This window comes from Girardinichthys multiradiatus, chromosome 10 (assembly GCF_021462225.1).
Source record: "Girardinichthys multiradiatus isolate DD_20200921_A chromosome 10, DD_fGirMul_XY1, whole genome shotgun sequence".
Taxonomy (NCBI): Eukaryota; Metazoa; Chordata; class Actinopteri; order Cyprinodontiformes; family Goodeidae; genus Girardinichthys; species Girardinichthys multiradiatus.
This window is the reverse complement of record NC_061803.1, coordinates 35,543,405-35,565,631: the sequence shown is the minus strand read 5'-3', so window position 1 is coordinate 35,565,631 and position 22,227 is coordinate 35,543,405. Positions and strand designations below refer to the sequence as shown.

General features: G+C 39.6%; 1 protein-coding gene across 2 annotated transcripts in view; it reads right to left on the bottom strand.

The window, feature by feature from the left end:
* The window catches only part of LOC124875486 (cytohesin-3), a 47,940-nt gene extending 26,462 nt beyond the window's left edge, over positions 1-21,478 (bottom strand). The window contains exons 1-5 of one of the 2 annotated variants that reach the window (XM_047377689.1): positions 21,080-21,478; positions 3,411-3,493; positions 2,910-2,974; positions 373-439; positions 68-186 (exon numbers count right to left, since the gene is read on the bottom strand). In XM_047377689.1, coding sequence (XP_047233645.1) covers positions 68-186; positions 373-439; positions 2,910-2,974; positions 3,411-3,493; positions 21,080-21,098 — 353 coding nt within the window. In that variant the 5' untranslated portion in view covers positions 21,099-21,478. Of the gene's footprint in view, positions 1-67; positions 187-372; positions 440-2,909; positions 2,975-3,410; positions 3,494-3,662; positions 3,727-21,079 lie in introns of those variants that run through there. The other variant, XM_047377688.1, reaches the window with a different exon arrangement.
* Positions 21,479-22,227: the final 749 nt, after the last annotated feature.

Here is a 22,227-nt window from a genome sequence, read left to right as displayed (position 1 = left end):
AAAGATTTTCTTCTTTAAACACAAAGGTGGGTGTAAATCTCTCATAAAGAAGATTTTTCTCCCTCACCGCTCGCCCAAGTAGTCCCCAATGATGGTCTTGTTGAGCCCCTCGCCTTTGTAGAGGAATTGAGCGATGTCTTCTGGAGTGTTCTGGAGGAGGTCGTTCTCCAGCAGGAACTGGATTCCCTGCAGGAGAGGGGAGGAAAACAGGATGCCTGTTAGTCTAGGTCGTGTGTGAGTGATGGAAACCACAGAATTTCCCAGCTGAGACTGGGTCACTATGCAGTGCTGCCCAGGAGAGTGGTTCAGTTTCAGGCTGTGCAGATACCAGAGGTTTGGATAAAAGCATCAGGAAGAAACAGAGCAGAGTACCTTTTTGGGATCCATGTTAAATTTCTTCCTGCCCATAGCGATCTGTTTGTTCCTCTGAGATGTTTTGCTGGAACACAAACACAAAACTGCCTCAGTTTATGTTCACATAAACTTAAAATATTAATTCTTTACTTGAATAATTATGCTCGAGTCCAAATGGACAAATATTAGGTATTGAGGGAAAATAATAAAGATAATAATCTTCTTGAATTAAAAGACAAACAGAAACAAGTAATGATGATAGAACTTCGGTGTCAACGCCTCCTGGCAGCAATGACTTTAACAGTTTATCTATGTAAAAGGTTACAGAAGATATGACAATGAATCCAATCTAAAGGCACGTTTTTGTCCGGATACAACTAGTTTTCCGTGTGTTTTAAAACAAAAACCAGCTTTAGATAGGGTTTTATTTCAAAAATAAATTATATACAGTACAGACTGACCTTCATTTCTTAAAGTAATGATGGCCACTCGTTTTTTTTTTTACTTAGCTGCTTTTCTATTGCCATAATACAAATTCTAACAGTCTATTCGGTAGGACTATCAGCTGTGTACTGTATCCACCTCCTGCACAACACAACTGATGGTCCCAACCCCATTTATAAGGCTCTAAATCCCACTTATTAAACCTGACAGGGTACACCTGTGAAGTGAAAACCACTTCAGGTGACTACCTCTTGAAGCTCATCAACAGAATGCCAAGAGTGTGCGGAGCAGTAATCAAAGCAAAAGGTGGCTACTTTGAAGAACCTAGAATATAAGACATATTTTCAGTTGTTTCACACTTTTTTGTTCAATATATAATTCCACATGTGTTAATTCATAGTTTTGATGCCTTCAGTGTGAAGCTACAATATTCATAGTCATGAAAATAAAGAAAATTCTTTGAATGAGAAGGTGTGTCCAAACTTTTGGTCTGTACTGTACATCGTTTTTCAGTCTGTTGTAGAATGAAAATCTAAAAAGTGCCGCCTGAATTTTTATTTAACCCCCTCATTCAATACTTCGCAGAACCAACATTTGCTGCAATTACATCTGCAAGTCTTTAGGGGTATGTCTCTACCAGCTTTGGACATCTAGACACTGACTTTTTTGCCCTTCTTCTTTGCAAAATAGCTCAAGCTCAGTAAGACTGGATGACATTTTTCTAAGGAATTTAGGTCTGGTCTTTGACTGGGCCATTCTGAAAGATGAATATTTGAATTGATCTAAACCATGCTATTGTAGCTCTGATGTTTAGGGTCATTGTCCTACTGGAAGGTGAACCTCCACTTTAGACCCAAGTCTGGAGCAGCCTCTAAGAGGATCGCTCTGTATTTAGACCCATCCATCTTCGCATCAACTCTAACTAATTTTCTGTTAAAGTAAAGCATCCCAACAGCATGTTTCACTGTGGAGATGGGATGTTCATGGAGATATGCAGTGTTCAACCACACAGTGTTTTGGATGTAGGCTGAAAAGTTCTGATGAGAGACCCTTGGTCCACATGTTTGCTGCATCCTCTGATGGCTTGAGGCAAACTGCATACTGATGGTTTTCTTCCTAATAGTTCTACCGTCAACCAGAGTAGGGAATCTCTGCCGCCAATACCACTGGCTACTTGGTTGCTTCTCTGATGAATTATCGCCTTGCTCAGTGTTTGTTTTAGGTTGAACGGCATCTCTTGGTAGGCTTGGAGCTTGGCCAAAATCTTTCCATTTTTGTGTAATGAGTTAAAACATTTCTCCATGAGATGTTCAAAGCTTAGGATGTTGTTTAATAACCTAATCCTGCTATAGACCTCTCCACAACCTTCTCCCTGACCTGTCTGCTGTGTTCCTTTGGTCTTCATGATGCTGTTTGTTCTCTAATGTTCTCTAACAAACCTCTGAGGCCAGAAACAGAACAGCAGCATTTATACTGAGATTAGAAAAAACCCATTTGGGCTCTATTTAATAATCAGGTGACTTCTGAAGCCAAATGACTGCACTGCATTTTATTTGGAGGTAGCAGAGTAAAGCAGGCTGAAAACATACGTGCCACCATTTTCATACTTTTTTTTGCGAAACAATTTTTACCTTGTATGATTTTCCTTCCACTTCACATTAATTAGCCACTATGTGTGTGTCTATCACATTAAATCCCAATAAATACATTGAATGAGAAGACAAAATGTGGAAATATATATATATAGATATATATACAGAACCTTTTACAAGGAGTCGCCTTAGAAATGCTATGGAGAGCTAAAACTATCTATACTCTTCCTTTAAATATACTCTGTTGACAAAATAACAACTGAATTGATGCAAATATATATAACGTACTTTTTTACTGGGAATTATATACTAGAAAACATCAGAACACATCCAAAAATACTGTTTTCAGATCCTCTGTGTTCTAGTGCTTGCAGAACCATTGGGATAAAACTATTAAAACACAGAGTAGGTCCAAGAAAAATAAAAACCAAACATTTGCAGGAGCTCTTACAAATAAAAAATACAAGTTAGCATACTAAATCCAATTAACATAACCAGGAGCACAACAATCTGACCTACCTTTCCCCGACACACGTCAGCTGTTCGATCTCTGTCATGACCTCTGCAATCTCAAATTTCAACCTCTGAGGGAAAGAAAACAGATCATCATCCAGCTGTTTTTGTTCTTTATGTCAAAAGAAGGAAGTGGCAAACAGAAAATGGACCAAGAATGAACTTTCAGTATTGGATCATACATCAGTTTTATTGAGTAAGTAAGTGGGTGTGTAGAGATCAGTTGAGATATTGGCATTATCCACAGCATGCAAATAGACCCACAGAGCTGTAGCAGGGATAAAGAGCAACTGATCCTGATAAAATGTGAGACATTATACTAAGTAAGCACTGAGAATAAAACAGAGATATCTTTTATTTCCAAATTAAATTGCTTCCATCTGCGAGTGTAAATGGTGGCTGGCAAAAAGTTTGGGAACTAAATAATCAATGGATGTCCAACCATCTAGTGATGTGACTGATGCTCGATGGAGTCCTTACTGTATGACCAGGACTGCAAAAACGCACCTCAATGTCATCGAGCAGCTCTCTCTTCCTCCGTCGGATGTTTGACAGCTCATCCCTCTCCTCCAGGGACAGATCCTCAGGGACTGAAAGACATGATGGAAAAAATACATCAGCTTTAACTGTAACAAATCTCCAGAATCTCTTTCCTTTCAGTGTGTGCTGCATCTTGCAACAGCACAAAAATAAGTAAAAACATTTGCCATGTCAAATAAGAAACAGGGACAAAAGTGATCCCTAAATCAAGTCAAGTACCGAACTGGGCCAGAAGAGCTGCAAAATCAGCTGGAGGACTCCACTCCATAAAACAGTAAAGTGAAAAGCTGCAGCTGTTCTACCTCATTCTACTGGAACAGCAAATATCAAGATCCTGGTGGTTCTTCTTAATTAACTGCAGAATGAAAGAAGGCAAAGAGCCTTAACCATTCCAGTTAAAAAGCTTTTTGCCATGTCCCTCCCTTCTTCTCCATTTGGCCCAGGGGAAAAGGCTATTAATAAAACTAATCCAGATTTGGTTTTCTTTCATTAAATGAGAATTTGGCAATTTAACACAACCTCCTCTAATTCTGATCCCCACGCCCTGACTGTTTCATAGTTCAGAGCAATAACATGCAAGTGGAGAGGATGAATTTTCTTTCTCTTTGTACCACAGTTTGGTTTTTCCCTTCTATCATCGCTTTTTTATTTCAACTTGTTTAATTTGCCTCAGTAGATGTCATTCTCTTTAGTTTCCCTCAGTATTCTCTAAACACAGACAGGCAAATCCATGTAGCTATTTGCAGGTGCTAAATGTTTGCAAACCTGAGTTTGCATGACCTTCAGATTTTGACACTAGATGCAAAGGAAGATGTGCTCCTAAAATAGCTCTGTTAAGAAAATGGGGTCTCTCTATGTGAAGCAGCTGGCCCACAAATGAGGCACTGAGCACGCATTTATGAGAAAGCACACCCATATCTATACATATTCAATAAAAATAACTGGCAATTGACAATTTGCGTAATTTTCATAAACCAATGCTGCTTGCAGTATGCATAAAGTAGAAAAAATACCATCTGCTGAAAGCTGCAGTATTCTTAGCACTGAAGTAGAAAAAAAGTGGCCTGGAGTACATGCAGAATCCAAGTCTTATGATTGCAACAGAGTTTTCACATGCAAAGGTTAATGAACCCAACTCAAATAAATCAATTCTGTGAGAAGATCTGTCTGTGCTTCATAACCTAAATGAGGCCCAGTGAGGAATCTAAGCCATGCTTGGCGCTTGCGGGTGAGACGAGGAGCCACATGAATGGAGGCAGGCGGGGTGAGAGGTGCGGTTGAGAGCGAATGAACAGCTTGCATCCCACAATCCTTAATTCAATTCAAACTTTTTTTTAAGAGAACATTTAAAAAAACAACTTTAGACAAACGGATGAACAAATAAAAGGTAAATATACTTTTGTGCTTGTTTGATGAATAATAATAGTAATGTGCAGAACTGCAAATTGTGAAACTGAAAATAATAGATAAAGATGTTGTTCCTGTTCCAGAACCTGGGGACAGCCGCCCCAAAGACTCCATCACCTCTGGTCTTTAACCTTGTCTCAGGGATTTCCAAACGTAGCTGATTTGACGATCTAAGCGCACTGGCGTATGGAAGTTCAGAAGGTTGCTGAGATATTTTCACTTATCAGTAAGAAAATGAGCAGCAGCAATCTGCATAGAATGAAGACAATGTTTGCATAGAAACTAAGTGTTTCTTTCTTATTAACATATACTTATAAGCACAGAATATTTGCATAGATATGTAACAATTGTATGGTCTGAAACCTATTTAACATAGTTAAATGAATTATTACAGAGAACGTTATATATCGTTGATCATTTCCACAGCTGCTGTGTTTGTAGCTAAAAAGAGAAAAAAAAAACACAACCTGCTGCAAAAATAGGTGCAAATTGCTCTGTAGGACTTGATGAACATGTTTAAGTTTGTGTGTATTTGGTGCAAAACAAAGCAAAAAGCACAACCAAAACATAGAGGAGATCGTATTTCCTCATGAATTACTCCAGACATCTGATTATTCCAAATTCTGCAGGAATCTCCACCAATTAAAATAAAACTAGGTCACTGGGCTCAAGATAAAGAGGAATTCAGCCCATAAGGTGCACTAAGAGGCAGCCAAGTTACATACAGTTGAGCAAATAACACTGAAGGGGCTTCCCTGCCCTGTTGTATAGTGATGATGACAACAGGTACACAGGAGAGAGGGTGTGGGATTCCCTCTGTGGAGTGTGTTTTAATAGACAGCAAAGGGGGATATGAGGGAAAAATGGTTAACAGTATGGAAACAAAGATCTTTAATTAGCGCTGTGGACTCCGGGCTACCTCTCTACTCTTATGTAACACAACTGTGAGCGCTCAGAATGGGGCTTTACAGCCAATTAGACCTTTTAAAAAGTTTCAAGGCTGTTTTACATAACTCTTTGATGTTGCACTTAAGGAACTGCTTCTAAACTTTCAGCCCACTGTACTTACATTAAAAGAAGAAATAAACTTTTTGTTCTACAGGATTGAAACACAGATCCCGTTAATTAGGCTAACAACATCTAACTGGGCTGGATTGTACTGTTCTGAAGTAAAAATGATGAAGAGTTATAGGTTTCCCTGGCTAAGGCTAGAGGCGATAAAGAGTAATTTCTTGTGTCTTCAACACAAAGCCATGGATGCATCTGCACAGCTTTCCCTTCCCACCCAGAAAACATGACGTATCTGGGACTGCTATTATCTATGTCTGCAAAGCCTGAAACGTGTTAGACTGTTGAAGGGAAACTATCCTTCCATGTATGTATTGCACAGGTCTAAATGTGAGTGAAATGACAACAACTTCAATTGGACACCAAAAGAGTGCAAAATACTGACATCTCCTACACCTCATTGGCAAATTTACACAAGCTTGTAATAGGAGCTATTTACTTTGCCAAAAAGATGATGAAGCAGGGCAGATAGTCAGCAGAAACCATGGGATGGAGCTAACAGTACGTCTTACCATAACATGATGTGAATGACAAAAGTGATCATCAAAGTGGTATCACTGAATTAAGATCTGAAAGGGTTGAGTGTGAAACACACTCATTAAGACTGAAGAAAGTGTGTTTCTGTCCAATCATTTCTCACATCATTGTGGAGGAATTTTCTTTGTAACTTTGCTTCAGTTCACTGAGGTTTGCCCCAATTTCTTCAGCTGTCAGACAAATGGTCTCACATTCAACTCTAAAACGAAAACCATGATAGAACAAAGACCTCAGAAGGGTTAGAACAGAGGTGGGCAACTCCAGTCCTCGAGGGCCGGTGTCCCGCAACTTTTAGATGTGTCCTTGTTCCATCACACCTAAATCAAATGGCTGAGTTACCTCCTCAGTTTGCAGTCAAGTTCTTCACAGGTCTGGTAATTAGCCATACATTTGATTCAGGTATGTTGGACCAGGCACATATCTAAAAGTTGCAGGACACCCCCCTCAAGAACTGGAGTTGCCCACCCCTGGGTTAGGATGTCTGAGGAATTCACAGAAGCTCCTGAGGGTTTCAAACTTCAATGCAAGCTCCCCAAGAACAAGAGCCTCTAGGATTCTCCCCTAAAACTAAATCCCTCAAAATCTGCTTTTAAGACCTAATCCACTGCTTCTCTTCACACCCAAAACTAACTGTTGCTGACCACCCACTGGAACCAGAAGCTATCAGAAAATACCAGCCGTCTGCTCCAGTAACTTTAAACAATTTATAGTCTGGTAAGTCTGATCACATGACAATCCATAAAAAAAAATCTGAAAGCCAAGCTATGATAAACAGATTTAAGGATTTCAGTAAACCAGCAAGGAGTGAAAATTCCACGCTCACTTAATACTGGCAGTAGTCCCAGTCACACTGGCTAATGTGGGTGAGAGTAGAATTATCGAGATTCACTGGCTCAAAACTAACAACTTTACCCTTGGTAATGACTTTAAACGTGGATAAGTTTTAAAAAGTCAAACAGGTAACCCTGCTACCCAGTTTGGCCCTGCAGCACACCGTGTCTAGTGCATGGAAGCGAGAAAAGCGAGGAAAACTCCTCTGGATCCAGATACTAATCAGAGGCCCGCTGTCCTAAATCCCTCTTAGACATGCTCTGTATTACAGCGTGGGTCATTTGCACAGACAGACGGACATGTGGCGGGACCGCACATGAGCTCAAAGACACCACAGCCAGATGGCACTAATCCCACCCACACTCAGCCGCCCCGACGCTCTTTAATGTGTCTGTCAAAGCGGAGGTTCAGGGTATACACAGATGTTCTCTGCATGGTTGCAGCTTGATGCAGCTCGACTTCAACCTACTTTACTTTACTGATGTTGGGTAAAATAAAGAGAAAGTATGATTAGCAGCATATAATCTGTTGTAGCTATCTGCAGGAACACCAAACAGGATATCAAAAACTAACCCTGAGGAAGCCACCCATCACACATTTTATGGCCATTATCAAATCTCAGATTTTATAAAGATACGACAAATTCTGATGTCTCTGATTCTGATTTCAGGAGCAGAAGCACCTTCACGCCATGCATGTGACAGGTAGCAGCTGATGTAACACAGCTCTGCAGTTAAACAGGATTGCACTAATATTTCAAAACAAACACAAAGTGACTACAGAGTTCACACTAAACTGTCTAGTATCAAATATTAGTTATTGCCATGCACAGTCACTGTTGTACATGTAAACAGCAGTTGTGGGGTAATACCTGTGCATTTAGTAGTGGTTACCTTAACTGAGACGGCCAAGAATTCCTAATCTAACATGTAGGTTTAGACGCTTTTAAAAGGAAACAAAGCAAACTTTTTCTGCTTCCTCTGGCTTCATTTTTAAACACCTCACTGATAACAGTTAACTTTGAGTCTTCTTTCTACAGAAACAACTTTCATAAAGAGGAATGTGGTTGTTACTGCAAACTGTCAGAGTTTTGAATAGGGCAAATTTTCTGCCTAAATAAGGAACTTTTAATTATACCATATGCTCTTTATAACACCAGAAAAATACAAAAATACAACTAACAATTTTACAATTTTTGTTTAAAAATCAGCAAATATGTGACTGAACCAATTTATAAGTGAACTCAATCAACTCTACCATTTTCACTTCCTGCATGCATGTTAGGTGATTTTATCCAAATCTGATTCGACTGTACTTACTTCAGCCTACATTATCACAGTATGCTTGTGCTGCAGATTGTTCAGTAATACTTCAGTATAAAATACCAAGCCTTTGCGTGACTGAAGAGATTAGGGGAGCTAATATGCCCTTTAGTTGTTAACTAACTTTGGGGTCACAAGGAGAATCAGGATCTTGGAGGAGATGAGGCGCCCCCACACTGATTTGCTGGTTAATCTGCAGTTTTTGAAAGGACTTCCTGCTGTGCCTGTATTTGTGGGGTTTGGTTGCATAGGAGGTGGTCTGTACATTATCTCCTCTTTATATCACACATCTGCTCAGTATCTGCCCCATGGCAATGTTTGATTCAGTAAATCTGGGGGCTTTGCGACCATAAGATGGTAGCCAATGCAACCAAATTCAGCCTGAAAAGGAATGAGATTGATGCTGTTTCTTTTGGCAATCTAGGCAATAACGTATTTATGATCCATGGTCACTCTTTGTTCACTCACACTATTAATAATCATCTACTTTCAAACCCAAGTTGAAATATTGTTCCTTTTATTCATTCAGAGCCGGAATATGCAATAAAAATAAACCTAGAAATCAGCTGCAAAATATTAATCCTAAAATAATGTCTTTGTGTCTTGCATATCGTCTAGTGAGCTAGATGTTTTGTTCCACCCATGAGTGAAAACTGACCCAAACATTAGATGGCTAAGGTGTGAAGAAGCTAGGTGTTTCCCATTTCCTGTTCATCCACAAGCCAAGAAAAAAATGTCTCCTCCCACCTTCCCCGTACTCCTGGTCAGCTGGAACCTGTGCTCTCTTACTTCTCTCTTACCACTGACATTGGGTGCAGATTACTTGAACACCATCTCTGCTGTCTCTCAGTGCTGCTCCCTGATTTAATTTGCCATGTCTTTTATCTCTGCTCGCCATCTTGCTCTTTAAGAGCGTCTCCTCCTACTTCCAGCTCCAAGTAATAATTCTAGGCCTGTAGAAATTCTGCCTTACAAACAGATACAATGTTTCACCTCACACACACACACACACACACACACACACACACACACACACACAGAGACTACCATGGAGATGGCAACACGAAGGGAAACCTCCGCAGACCCTTTTTAATCAGCTCCATATGTAGTCTCTTCTTTCAGCCCCGACTCAACCTGAGCCCATCTTGCGTCACCACTGTCTGTGTGTTTGTGCATTTGACTTGTTAATGTACTGTGTGTTAAATCTTCCAATGCTGACCACAAAACCCATAATCCTGGCAGTTTAAATCATTTTTAAATCATCCATAAGCCTTTAAATAACAGCGTCCCCCCACTGGGCCAACCACTGGGGCTGTAAAGAACATATTTTAGCACATTATAGCGTCTGTGCTTAAAATCACAAAGGAGTCTCATTTGTTTGAGCTAAAATAGGTTTATTTCAGCTTTTATAGGTGAAAATGTTTCCATTACTGTCATTACGATCATGGGGAAAAGTAATTACACTCCTGCTGCCCCCATGGGATATCAGAGGGAGAAAAGCAAACAGGTACTGCTAAATAACCAGTCATCAGTGGGGGAGGCTGCTAGGGGTGCAAAGCTAAATCCACAGATATGAGACATGATTTTGGCAAAATCTTTTCAGCAACTAAGAAATCCATTGTTTAGGTTTTCACAAATAAGACTGATGGTTTCACAGATTATACATTTTGCTTTAAATAATGTGTAATTAGTGCAGTTTATACCAGTCCATGTTTAATAAGTCCATTTATTTGGGTTTTTATGCTTGTCTAATTCTAAGGTGGTTCGAATTACAAACAAGCATCAGAAGCTATTCCTAGGTAATTATCAAGACTATAGCTACTACTTACTTTCTTTCTTACTTCAAAATAAGAGTTTCAAATGTATAGAATTCCTACCCATTTTTCATTTTAAAATTCCATACTTTTCTAGATTTATCAGACAATATTTAAAACCTTGTTCATGTATGAATACGCATGTCCAAACAGCATTTCAAACACTGGTTGTATGGATGGTTGGATATGTAGACTGATTCATAATGAATGGATGCAGAGACTGACAGATGGATGGATGGATGGATGGATGGATGGATGGATGGATGGATGGATGGATGGATGGATGGATGGATGGATGCAGATATTGGCGGTTGGATGGCAGGATTACGGAATGGCTGGATGGGTCAAGAAATTGGGGGATAGAAAAATGGACAGATAGATGGACAACCTTTTTTAGAAATTCAGCTATGTATCATATTGACAATGGAAAATACAAACATTTTCTAATTTCATACTTCATCCTGGAAAATACTTCAAATCAAATTCCAATCATTTCCAGAATTTTTAGGAACTCATAACACCTTCATTTCAAGGCTTCATTTTAATAGGTTCCAATTAAAAATTATTTTAGCATTTTATTTCATCATGCTGACTACCTTTAAAGATAGGAGCTTTGGCAGTTTACTGGTCCAAACTATACTGATGGCTGAGCATCAACACAATGTCAAGAAGGAAGCATATCAGCAATAACCCTGGAGAAGCAATTGTTGCTGCCCATCAAACTGCAAAGGGTCATAGTGCCATTTTCAAACAATCTGAAGTCAATTAACCAGTAGTGATAAATATTATTCACAAGTGGAAAACATTTGAAACAAAAGCAATGTTAATAGAAATCATTAATAACCCCAAACAGATCTATTTCAGACTCTACAGGCCTCTTATAGGTGGACAAATGTTAAAGTTCACGGCAGTACAATCAGAAACAAGCATGTTTAATTTCAAATAAAGAAAGAAGAAAGTTCTTCAATTTAAAGGGATCAGGTTTCAAAGTTGCACCTGAATGAATTTCATTCACGATCTAAAAGAATGATGACTGGCCATAACATCCAGAGATGATTAAAGCCAGTTCAAACAGCTAAATGGTATTTTACTTTGGGACCTAATCAGAAGCTGTGATTTGGTTGAGAAAAAAGAAACGATTTAAAAATGCTGGAGGTGGGTTTTCAATAACGATTTTACCAGACAAGCTATGCAGACAACTGGATGGTGCTTGTTGAGCCGTACTTCTCTTGTGGGACTTTGGATTTGAAAAGATTCCACAATATGCCATCTGATCCGAATAAATTGGTATCTATGGCATTTGGATGAACACCTTCAGGATCTTTATTGTGTTCTTTCAGCATTTCCCAGGCTGTTTATCAGTGACCCACTGCTGCCTGTGCCACTGTACCGGGGCTTCTGTTGCTATGTAGGGTGGGTGATGTAAAAATGTTTAAGTGTTAAGTAACATTTGTAATAGCTGTGATGTAGCACTTCCCAGACAATCATGCCGGTATACAACGGCGGATTAATGCACGGTACAGGGCCCTGCACTTTACTGCTTATGGGTATCTTTACCCCTTGGAACATCAGTGTTTTTTGCTGTCATTTTTGGGGATGATTTTAATTTTAACTAATAAAAGTGTGGCTTCCATTAAAATTCAGCATTCCTGAGTTTGCTGAACCATATTTTGATGAAATTACAGCAGCAAATGTTTTCTGCCCTGTCTCTAACAGGTTAGGACATCTAGAGCCCGAAATCTTTGCTCAGTCTTCTTCGCAAAATAGCTGAAGCACAGTCAGATTGGATGAAGAGTGTCTGAGAACATAAATTCATCAATTTTCCATTCCTCTCTTGTCCTTGCAGGGTTGCGGTGGTGCTAGTGCTATCTCTAGCAGTCAATAGGGGAAAGGCAGGGAACACCTGCCAGTCCATTACAGGGCAACACAAACACACACAGGACAATCAAGCCATGCATGCACACACACTTCCTTTCCTCGAGGATTGTCCTATGTTTAGCTCCATGCATCTTCATTTTTTAAAGCATTTTGCATTAAGTCCAAAATGTTTTTACACATTTTCTGTGTCCCTACCTGCCTAGAGGCAAAATGAAATAATGAGTTATTTTGGCTTTCTACATGCCACTGTGCCAAAATGAAAGACTTCTGGAGTGCAGGACTAATAGTTATCCTGTCAACAGATTCTCCCACTTGAGCTTAGGATCTCCGCAGCTAGTCCAGTGTACTCTTGGCTGATTCTCCGATCAAATACTCTTCTTGTTTCGCCTGTCAGTTTAGGTGGACGGCCATGTCTTTGCATGTTGGTCCATACTCTTTTCATTTTCAGATAATGGATTGAACAGAGCTCTGTGAAACACTGGGAATAAAGTGTATAAACCAACGTCTCCTCAACTTTACCCTGTTGTGTTTTTCTTGGACTTAATGATGCTGTTTGTTCTCTCATGTTCTCTAACAAACCTCTGAGGCCAGAAACAGAACAAATGCATTTTGCAAAACACTGTGAATTCTTCTTAACCAAGTCTTATATTTACAGAAACTGCCCTCTGTGCATAAATCAGGCAGGTGATTGAGTTTATGACCTGCTTATGACCCCCTGTGGGTGTTTAAGGTGCAGACTCAGTGCAAACAAACAGGGGACTGTCCCACATTACGATGCCATTAATAGAAAGCTTTAACTTCCCGTTCAGCAGCAAAGAACCAAGACACAAGATGAACAGCTAGTTTGGCATGCTTATTACTGGCTTCTTTATTCTCTAATTGTCAAACCTGGCCCACAAATATTTGCCAAACTATCTGAAAAAATAAACTATGAACAGCAAATCCCTGACTAATCCCAGCTCAGTTGAGGATTCTGGATTAGCAGCGGGTACATGAAGCACACCTGACAAAAAAACCCAGATGTCGAAGTTCTGCTTCGCCTCCGACGAGTCATTCACCACCAACCAGCTCCTCCAAGTTCTCCAGCTTCACCACAGACAGGGCAGCCACAGCTAGCCCCAAGTGACAGCCTGATGTCCTCCCACGTACTCACCCTGCAGCCACAACAAGATCCACAATCTAATTACACAAACTTTTCCTTCTTAGCAACTAATCTCCCCAGAACTGCAGCGTTGAATGCCAAGAAATGACACACACAGTGTTTGACTCTCAAAAGCTGTTTTATCTCGGGTTTCATGCCTGCTGGGGCGAAAGAGATCGAAAAAATTTGGAAATAATTGCACACAATCAGATGGTCATTAAGTCCAAAGGTGGCGATTGCGAGAAATATGAGAGGCGTGTTTTTAAGCTTTTAATGAAGACATTTCATAGAGAAATCATAAAAAAAGGCCTGTACAATTGTGATTCTGCACAGACTGCAATGTGTTCACCATTAACAGCTCCTGATGATAACACAGACCTGCTGCAGGCTAATATGATTTATTTCAGCAAATGTTCATTCTGGGTACAAAGAAGGCAGAACAGAAGGAAAGACCTTTTCCCACGGTCATAAAAGAACACCAAAGACAAACATTTCTGCATGTATTTTATTCTGCATGTCCTTCTACTAAGATAATTTGCACACAGGAAAGCTGTTATCTCAGAAGCTCTGCAGGAGAACAGAAGGTCTGCAAAAGAACACAATGACTGAAGCACCAACTTGATGCTGTGAAGCAGAGAACCGTGGCCTTGATCCAGGCATTCAGTGTTCTGCTTTCCAGACCAGTTCGGCTTTTGTGCTTTTTCCACATCTCCATCCAACTATATAATGTTGCTAAAATTAGACTCATTTACAAGCCTGTTGCTGATTTCCTGCATTCTGCGGCCAGGCCAGGCATGCAAACAGAGCAGAGAAGTGCTAAGTCTGATAAGTGAATGCGGTAAACATGTGCTGATGAATCCAACATTGCAGCTGATGATCACAGTGGCACAGCTTCATTCGGGTCGTGGACACTTTTAGCCAAAATATGCTTAACTTGAACTTTGCTTAGCAACAGTCATAACTGTTGTTTTTTTGTTTTGTTTACTTCACCTAGGTTTTTCCCATCTTTTCCCAAGAATCGCTTTGACTCCATCACATATATAAAAACAAAAATCCTTCAAGATTTTGGTGATTTGCAGCAATTCATTTACACGATTTGCAATCGTGTAAATGACGATCGGATAATCTGCAAAAGTATTTTTTTGGCCCAAGCCATTTTTTTTCCTCCTGCTGGTTCTTTAAACAAAGCATATCAGATGCTTCCAATACAATGAGCTGTGGCACATGCTACAGATGAAAGAAAAACGTTTTTTTTTTAATAAAAAACGAAATTTACAAAAGTTAGATCAGTGATTATGAGCAACTTTAACCAACAAAGGAAAGATTTATTTTTAAAGAGAACAGCCATTATTGTTAATATGTTTCTTTTTTTTTTGTCTACACCTTCCAATTGATAAAAAGTTGGGGGGCTGGGGTTGCTTTTCTAGGAGGCTGGTTTCTTCAGATCCCTGATCTGTTTGATAAGGTAGGTCTTCTCGTCGTTGAACTGGTCGTCGTCTGTTTGATCCTTCTGGAAGTTGCTTAAGAAGTCGATTAGTTTGGTCTGGTTCTTCAGCAGGATGTTGGGATTGCTGCAAAGTCAACGCCATGGACTGTCCACTGTCTCTACATGCTCATCCAGAAGGAGCAACTGCTACAAGTCACTGACTTGATGCAATCCACTGGGTTTCCTAATATAGAAACACTTTTTACCCAATTCGAATAAATAACTGAATCTGACTATTGGATGGTTTGGATTAACTGGCATGTATGTACCTGACTTGAAATCTATATGATTCGATTTAATTGACTCAGCCCATTTTAAAGTTACCCACCTACACACAATGCAACAGGAAACAACACTCTCCAATTATTTTTACCTCTGCCTTCCTCTGTCCCTGTTGGATGGAGTAAGGGGGAGTCAGGTTTAGCCTAAACTGGCTCAGTTATGGTTGCTCCATTTCTGCTACCTGTGTGATCCCTTCTCTTTTCTAGTGGTTATAATCAATCTGACAGAGAGAGGTACCCTCAATCCTTGTGGTTTTTTGTATAACAATGGCCACCAGTGGGCTCTAGATGGACAAACTTTATCAGTGTATTATTTTACTTAGTACCCCTACACATAGCCCATTCTAAAATGGCCAAACTAACACTCAGTAGTTTATTCTTACCTCCCCAACAACCCTACACCATTCCAGACCCTTTATGAAGAGCCTTGAGACGACATGTGTTGTGAATTGGCGCTATATACTGTAAATAAACTGAAACTGAATTGAAATTGTTTTCACATTTTGTCACGTTCCACTGAAACAATCCCAAACATTTATGGATTTTATTTGGATGTTTTGTGATTTACCAACACAAAGTTGTGCATTACTGCTAAGTGGAAAAGCTCAAGCTCAGTGAGATTCAATGACAACATTTAACATTATATGTCTTCCTGTGTAGGGTGGTTTCCCTGCTGGAAGATGAACCTCCACCAAAGTCTCCAGACTTCTGCAGCCTCTAACAGGGTTTCTTATAGGATTGCTCTGTGTTTAGCTCCATCCATCTTCCCATCAACTCTCACCAACTTCTTTGTCCCTGCTGGAGAAGAGCATCCATCCAGCATGATGCTAATACCATGGTTCACTGTGTAGATGGTGTGCAGGTTGATGTTCAGTGCATTTTGCATTTAGGCCTTATTTCCAAAAATAGCTGCTTTCTTGCTTTTCTTGGCCAGACTTGTGGAGCTCATGATTAAAGCTTTTCTTGTCAACTGATACTTCCACCTGAGCTGTGGATCCTTGGTGCTCCAGAGTTATCATTGACCTCTTGGCTGCTTCTGTGCTTTATGCTCTCCTTGCTAAGACCTGTTGGTTTAGGTGGACTGTTAGTGGATGATGGATTGAACAGTTATCTGTGGGATGCTTAAAGCTTGGGATATTGCTTTAGAATCTGTCTGCTGTGTTCCTTGGTCTTCATAATGCTCTTGGCTCATTACTGTTAATGAGCCAAGAGCTCTAACAAATCTCTAAAGCCTTCATAGAACGGCTGGATTTATACTGAGATTAATTTTTACACAGGTGGAGTAGGTGACTGAAAGCAAGGATTTTACTTATGGGTATCAGAGTATGCCCTCAGGTTTTTATTTTAAAAACCATGTAGCTTAATTCTTCCAGTTCACAAATTTGTGGGATTTTCTGTTAGCCTATCACATGAATGCCCCGCTTCCTGTTTTTGGTGGCAACAGCATAAAATGTAAAACAGCTCAAGGGGTATTAATACTTTCCCAAGGCACTGTTTGTCCAGGAAAGCTGGTACTGCTGCAGAAAGTTAGAAAACCTTAAAACTTTTATTTGCATTACAAGTTTCTTCAAGATTCCTTCTGGCTAGCTCCAAGTCAGTTTTGTGTAGACCTCTGGTTTATCTTACCACATCGAATGAGCCTGATCCTGAAGAAAGCCCAGCAGTCAGTTTAAATATACTATGAATTCTCCATTTTATTATCCCACCACAACACATGTGATGGTCACTTGGTCATAAATGGAAATCGTTATGCTAGAATATCTTGCTTCCCAAGCATTTAATATTGGAGATCCATTTGTTATTTCTGCAGTATGTGAAGGCTTTTGTTGGCTTGTTACTCTGTTGTTGTCAGATTGTTTCATTTTTTATTGGAGCTGAATAAGCTTCCACTGAAAAACTGCTGCAGTTCTCTAATAGTGATTTTCTTAGATTCTTGTTTAACCTCCAAGGGTGTAAAACAAACTGACTTCCCACAATTCCAGTTGTTTTAAATGTTTGAATTATTGCTCTGAATATAGATTTGGGATAGTGTAGGTGATGATCCAAATTTTCCTCCCTTACTTGAATGGCATGGTTTCTTGTTTTTCCCATTTTGATGAGTGGTTAAGAGAAATGGGCCTATGTGCCACATCGTATTTATAACACAGGGAACAAACCTGAGTATAATATGTAATATAATATGTGTGGGGCTGCTGATTTTGTAAAATAAACAAATTGTAAGATTGTAAGCTCTGTTGTGCTTGTGGGCAGAAGCCAGCGGTGGCATTGTGTGGGGCCCTTGCCTGGCCAGTGCGGCGCGCTGTGTGGTGGAGGACAGGATGTGGCGGGGGTGCTTGGAGTGGGGCAGTGTGTGGAGCTTGTACTGTGTGGATGTGTCTTCGGCTTTTCGGGGGTTGAGCTCATCTGGCATTTGGGTTCGGCGCACATGTTCGATATCTGTTTCCTGGTTGGGGTTGGCCCTGTGGGGACATTCATGTTAGGGGTCATGGGGGGTGGGTGTTTTATGGGGTTGAAATTGGAATTCATTGGGGGGTTGGGACTGTTTAATCCTGAGACGGGTCTAGGTAGACTCCTCTTTTGTATGTGGCACCCTCTCTGGATGGGGGCCACATACCGCAGCTCCCTGGGGCTTCTGCACTGTGGCTGCTGGGTGGTTCCCCTGGGGCTCTCCTCTGCTCTTCGCTGTGGAGATTACTCCTTCAGTTACCGTGCTCTGGGGGGCCTTTGGATATCTGTGGCTCAGATGTCCTCCATGTCTGTCTCGGGTCCAGGGGGGCAGGTCTGGGGCTCCTCACACTCGCTATTGCATATAATTATAGAGAAACCTTATATACACAAGCGCGCTCACATTTACTCACTCACTCACTCACTTGTTATTTATTGAGTCCCAGTTATCACTAAATACATCTTGCATTCATTAGTACTGTGCACTTTTTGGTAATGCTGTTGTTATATATGTTTCTGCAGGTGAAGAAGCAGTCTTCTAGGGTGTTATCTTGTAATCTCTTCATCCTTCTTTCTCTCTTCTGTTCTTTTCTTCTCTTCCCCCATTTTTCTTTTTGCCTGACCTCTCTCTCTTTCTTGATTCTTTTTCCCTTTTTCATTTCTGTCCCCATAACAATTAAATAATCCCAAAGCGGTTAAAAGAAAAAAAAGATGGAATTTACTTCCCCTTGTAATATAATAAAATGTTACTAAAGTTTAATTTTGAATTTATGCAACTTAATTAAACACTATTCACCTACAAATATGGAGGATGACATATGTTTTCATGTTAAATATTCAGATTCATTTTGTGCACATAATCAAAAGGTGAAGCAGCTCAGACCATCAAAGCTCAGCTCAGTTCCAGAAAATGACCAGTTTTGGTCTGAGGCTCATCTTTATCCAGTCAAATTTTTGTGACCTAATCTCATTTTATGAATGTTTATTTTTGCAATAAATTCAAAACAGACACACCTGTGACTCTTTAACGGTTGCAGCTCAAGTGTTTTTTATTCAACTTTGCCATCATAGTGCTTGACAGGGACAGATATAGCAGCGCTAAGTGCCTGTGTTGTGATAACCTGCATATCAAAGTGTTCCTGTGAACAATATTAAGAGAGGTGTGACAGTCACTGAGAGCATGTGCAAACACTACAGCGCTCTTCATTTGTTTTAACATGTACAGTTAGCTGTTAATGACTCTATATGGACAGCATGCCTCTGAGCTCCCAGACTTCCTGTCACATGACCCACTGGCCTTTCCCATTTGATTAATTTGAATTTGACTCTTTATTATTCAAGTTCTTTGAGATGTAGCTGTTGTTGCTTCCTGAATTATGAACATTATAACAAAACAGGGCCACGTTGCCCAGATCAACTATATTTTTACGTATATTTATCATGCTGGTGAACTCATAAAAAAGGTCACAAGCATCCCTCTTGGCTCTTCTAATCTCATAGTTTAACTGACAAGTTCTTATCAGACTACAGCCATTTGCTTACACCACGCTTTCTCCGCACCCTTCAGACCCACAAGGCAGCTTGGATTATCAGCTCAAAAACATTCTGCATGTGTCTGTGGATCGTTATGATAACCGACACAGAGCTGCAGCCGCTGCGAGAGCAGTGATCTGCAGAAAATACAGCTACACAGGTGGAATCCCACTGTTAGGTGTCTGTGTCAAAGTCATGATCAGTGTTGACATTCAGTAAGTACGGATGCAAAGATTCAGGTTTTAATCTTCTATTCTTTATTAATGAGTTTTACTCTAGAGATGCACCAATTATAGATTCTATGGCCGATTTCTGATTGCCGATTATGTAAAGCTCCAACTTGCAGATATGGATTTTAGCTGATTAACATTTATCTTTAGTAATATAAATAACATCACAAGGTTTTTACTACTTTTTGCATGAACTGTAACATTATACTATCTCAATAAAATGACTACAGTAAACTAAAACATCGATTTCTCAAAAAGAGCCAATCAAGATGAAAACTAGGTAAAAAACATATCAAAGCATCTCCATTACTCTCAGATTATAGCTTCTTCTTTATTTGCAATCCTGCCAAAGTAATTTACACCAAATCAAAAGTTTTCTTTGTACAAGATTTCAAAATAAATACCTTAAAGCGTCAATAAGCTTTCTGTTATAATCTTTATCATTATTAATATTAGCAGCAGAGGCGATGTCACACTGTGTGTGAGAGGGAGCAGTCAGTGTTACACAGCTCTACATTTAAACAAGTTTTTATTTTTATTTTATTACTGCATTTTATAACAGACATTATTGAAAGGAATGGAGTTAACTTCCAGAAGGAACTAAGAAACAACAATTCTAGTATTATTAGCTGATAAAATGTTTCATTTATCAAAACATTTTCTGTATTTATCTGAAACTTAAGGGTTCTTGCACCTAATTTGGAGAACTTCAAAGGAACATTTGCAGAGGAAGGTCAGATAAAATGGATAGAGAGCAGATATGAACGTCAGATGCTCTGTGTTGTCTGAATTTTGACTAGGCCATTCTAATGCATTAAGGTGCTTTAAACTAACTGGTGATTCTGATGCTTTTCATAACAACTTTTACCATTCTCACTGACATATTAGAATAGAACTGCAACCAGACTTTAGAATATTTAGTATTGATGCATTATGTCATAAAGAAAATACAAACACCTCATTTTTATCCTTAATTTATCCATAACTGCAATATAATAAGGTGTTTTATTTTTACTCAGAAGTTGAAACTTCCAAACTTGCCGTTTGAAAATTTGACAGAAACCTTTGAAGTTTGGATTCTGAGTGGGAAAGTTGGATGTTCTTTTTCAACCCCGACCTCCTTTATGGTCGCTCTACTTAAACTTTCACAAATAAAGCTGCATTAAAAATCAATTTGTTTGCACCTCTTAAAATTAGTATCATTAAATCCTTCACAAAAATAATTTTAAAATCTCTTAAGAGGCCAATTCAGGTACCACCAGTGGTACTACTCTGCTTACAAAAGCATCCCCTCAGCATGATGCTGCCACCATCACTATGGTTCAGTTTCATCAATTTCCACCAGTTTGGAGGCTTCAAAAGGCACCAGATGATAGTGAGACATCAAAGCCCAACAAAAAAACATATGGACATTACTTTAACGTTTCTAACAGGAGCCTCCTTACTCTTACAGTGATGACCAGCATTAATACAACTACCAGGTTCTTTGTTTATTGCTTCTTCATGAGATTAAATGGCAATCCATTCAGGGTAATTTTCAGTGTGTCTTTAAAAACCAAATAACCACCTCATCCGTGTGCCCTGACTGACTCACTCACACATCCATCCATCCATCCATCCATCCATCCATCCATGCCGGGGAAACCAGTGAGACCAGCCTTACCATGATTGTCTTCATCCATTTGGATTTGAGGAGCGACTTTGAGTCCAGCTGAAGGTGTGAACCTCGCGTAAATGTTTTTCCTTTTTCAACCGGATCTTCTCTCCATCCACTGGTACATAAAAGCCAGAACCGGTTCCGTGTTCACAGCCAGATGGGAGAAGCGGACCGACGCGCGGCTGTTGTCAGCGACGAAATGAGGACACAAATGAGAGAGACGCGAAACCAAACTCAGCGTGAAATTAAGACGAATCCTGATGCGTGGACGTGATGTTTTAGTGATGAGATCTGAGGTGGTTGCTCCTCTGTCCCTCTGCTCCATCCTCTATCAGCTCCGCCTGGATTCACGCTCAGACACTCTCTGCAACCAGGGCGGCGTCACCAAGCCACGCCCACAAAAAAGATTTTATTGTTTAACTTCAATCTCTATAAAATAATGTTCATACATCAAATGGCTTGTTTAACAAATGAAGTCTCTCTATTCTGTAGAAAAAACACCAACAGCAGATTTTTATAATAACTGTGAGTAATGTTGATTATGATCAGTTGTTAAATAAAATCTTTTTTAACGTCTTATATGCAAACTGATATGAGCATATAAAACGTATTAATCTAGTAGAAAACAATAAAAGATGAAATGCATAAAATTGAATAAAATGCCAAATTGGTCTATTTAGGCTTTAAAGCAGAACATAAGTTTGTTCATAATATCCCTTAGTGCCCTTTAAAATGTGAAGATCATGTAAGAAACCTTTAGATATTTAGATTTTGGTTGTTTGTCTCGTTTGTCTCTGTTGCTTCTATGAGAAACTAAAAACCCCGGCTAGATGGATGGAAGGATGGATGTAAAGAAGCATGGTCTTGCTTGTGTAAGTGATATCAGCTACTTCTAGAAGTCTATCAGTCTTCTTAGTTAACAGAGGTCTAACAAGTTCCATAACTTATTAATACTATTAATACTTCTCAGCTCCGCGATATTTATTGAGGAAGAGTTAATCAACAGATGAATACTGTTTTTAAATCAGCTAAAAATCAAAAATCTCTTTGACTCTCAGCATGTCAACACTGCTCTTAACTGCCCTGATAGTGGTCTTCATACAACCAAAACGTCAGTTATTTTAAGAAATAAACCTGTTGGTTCTAACAGCATA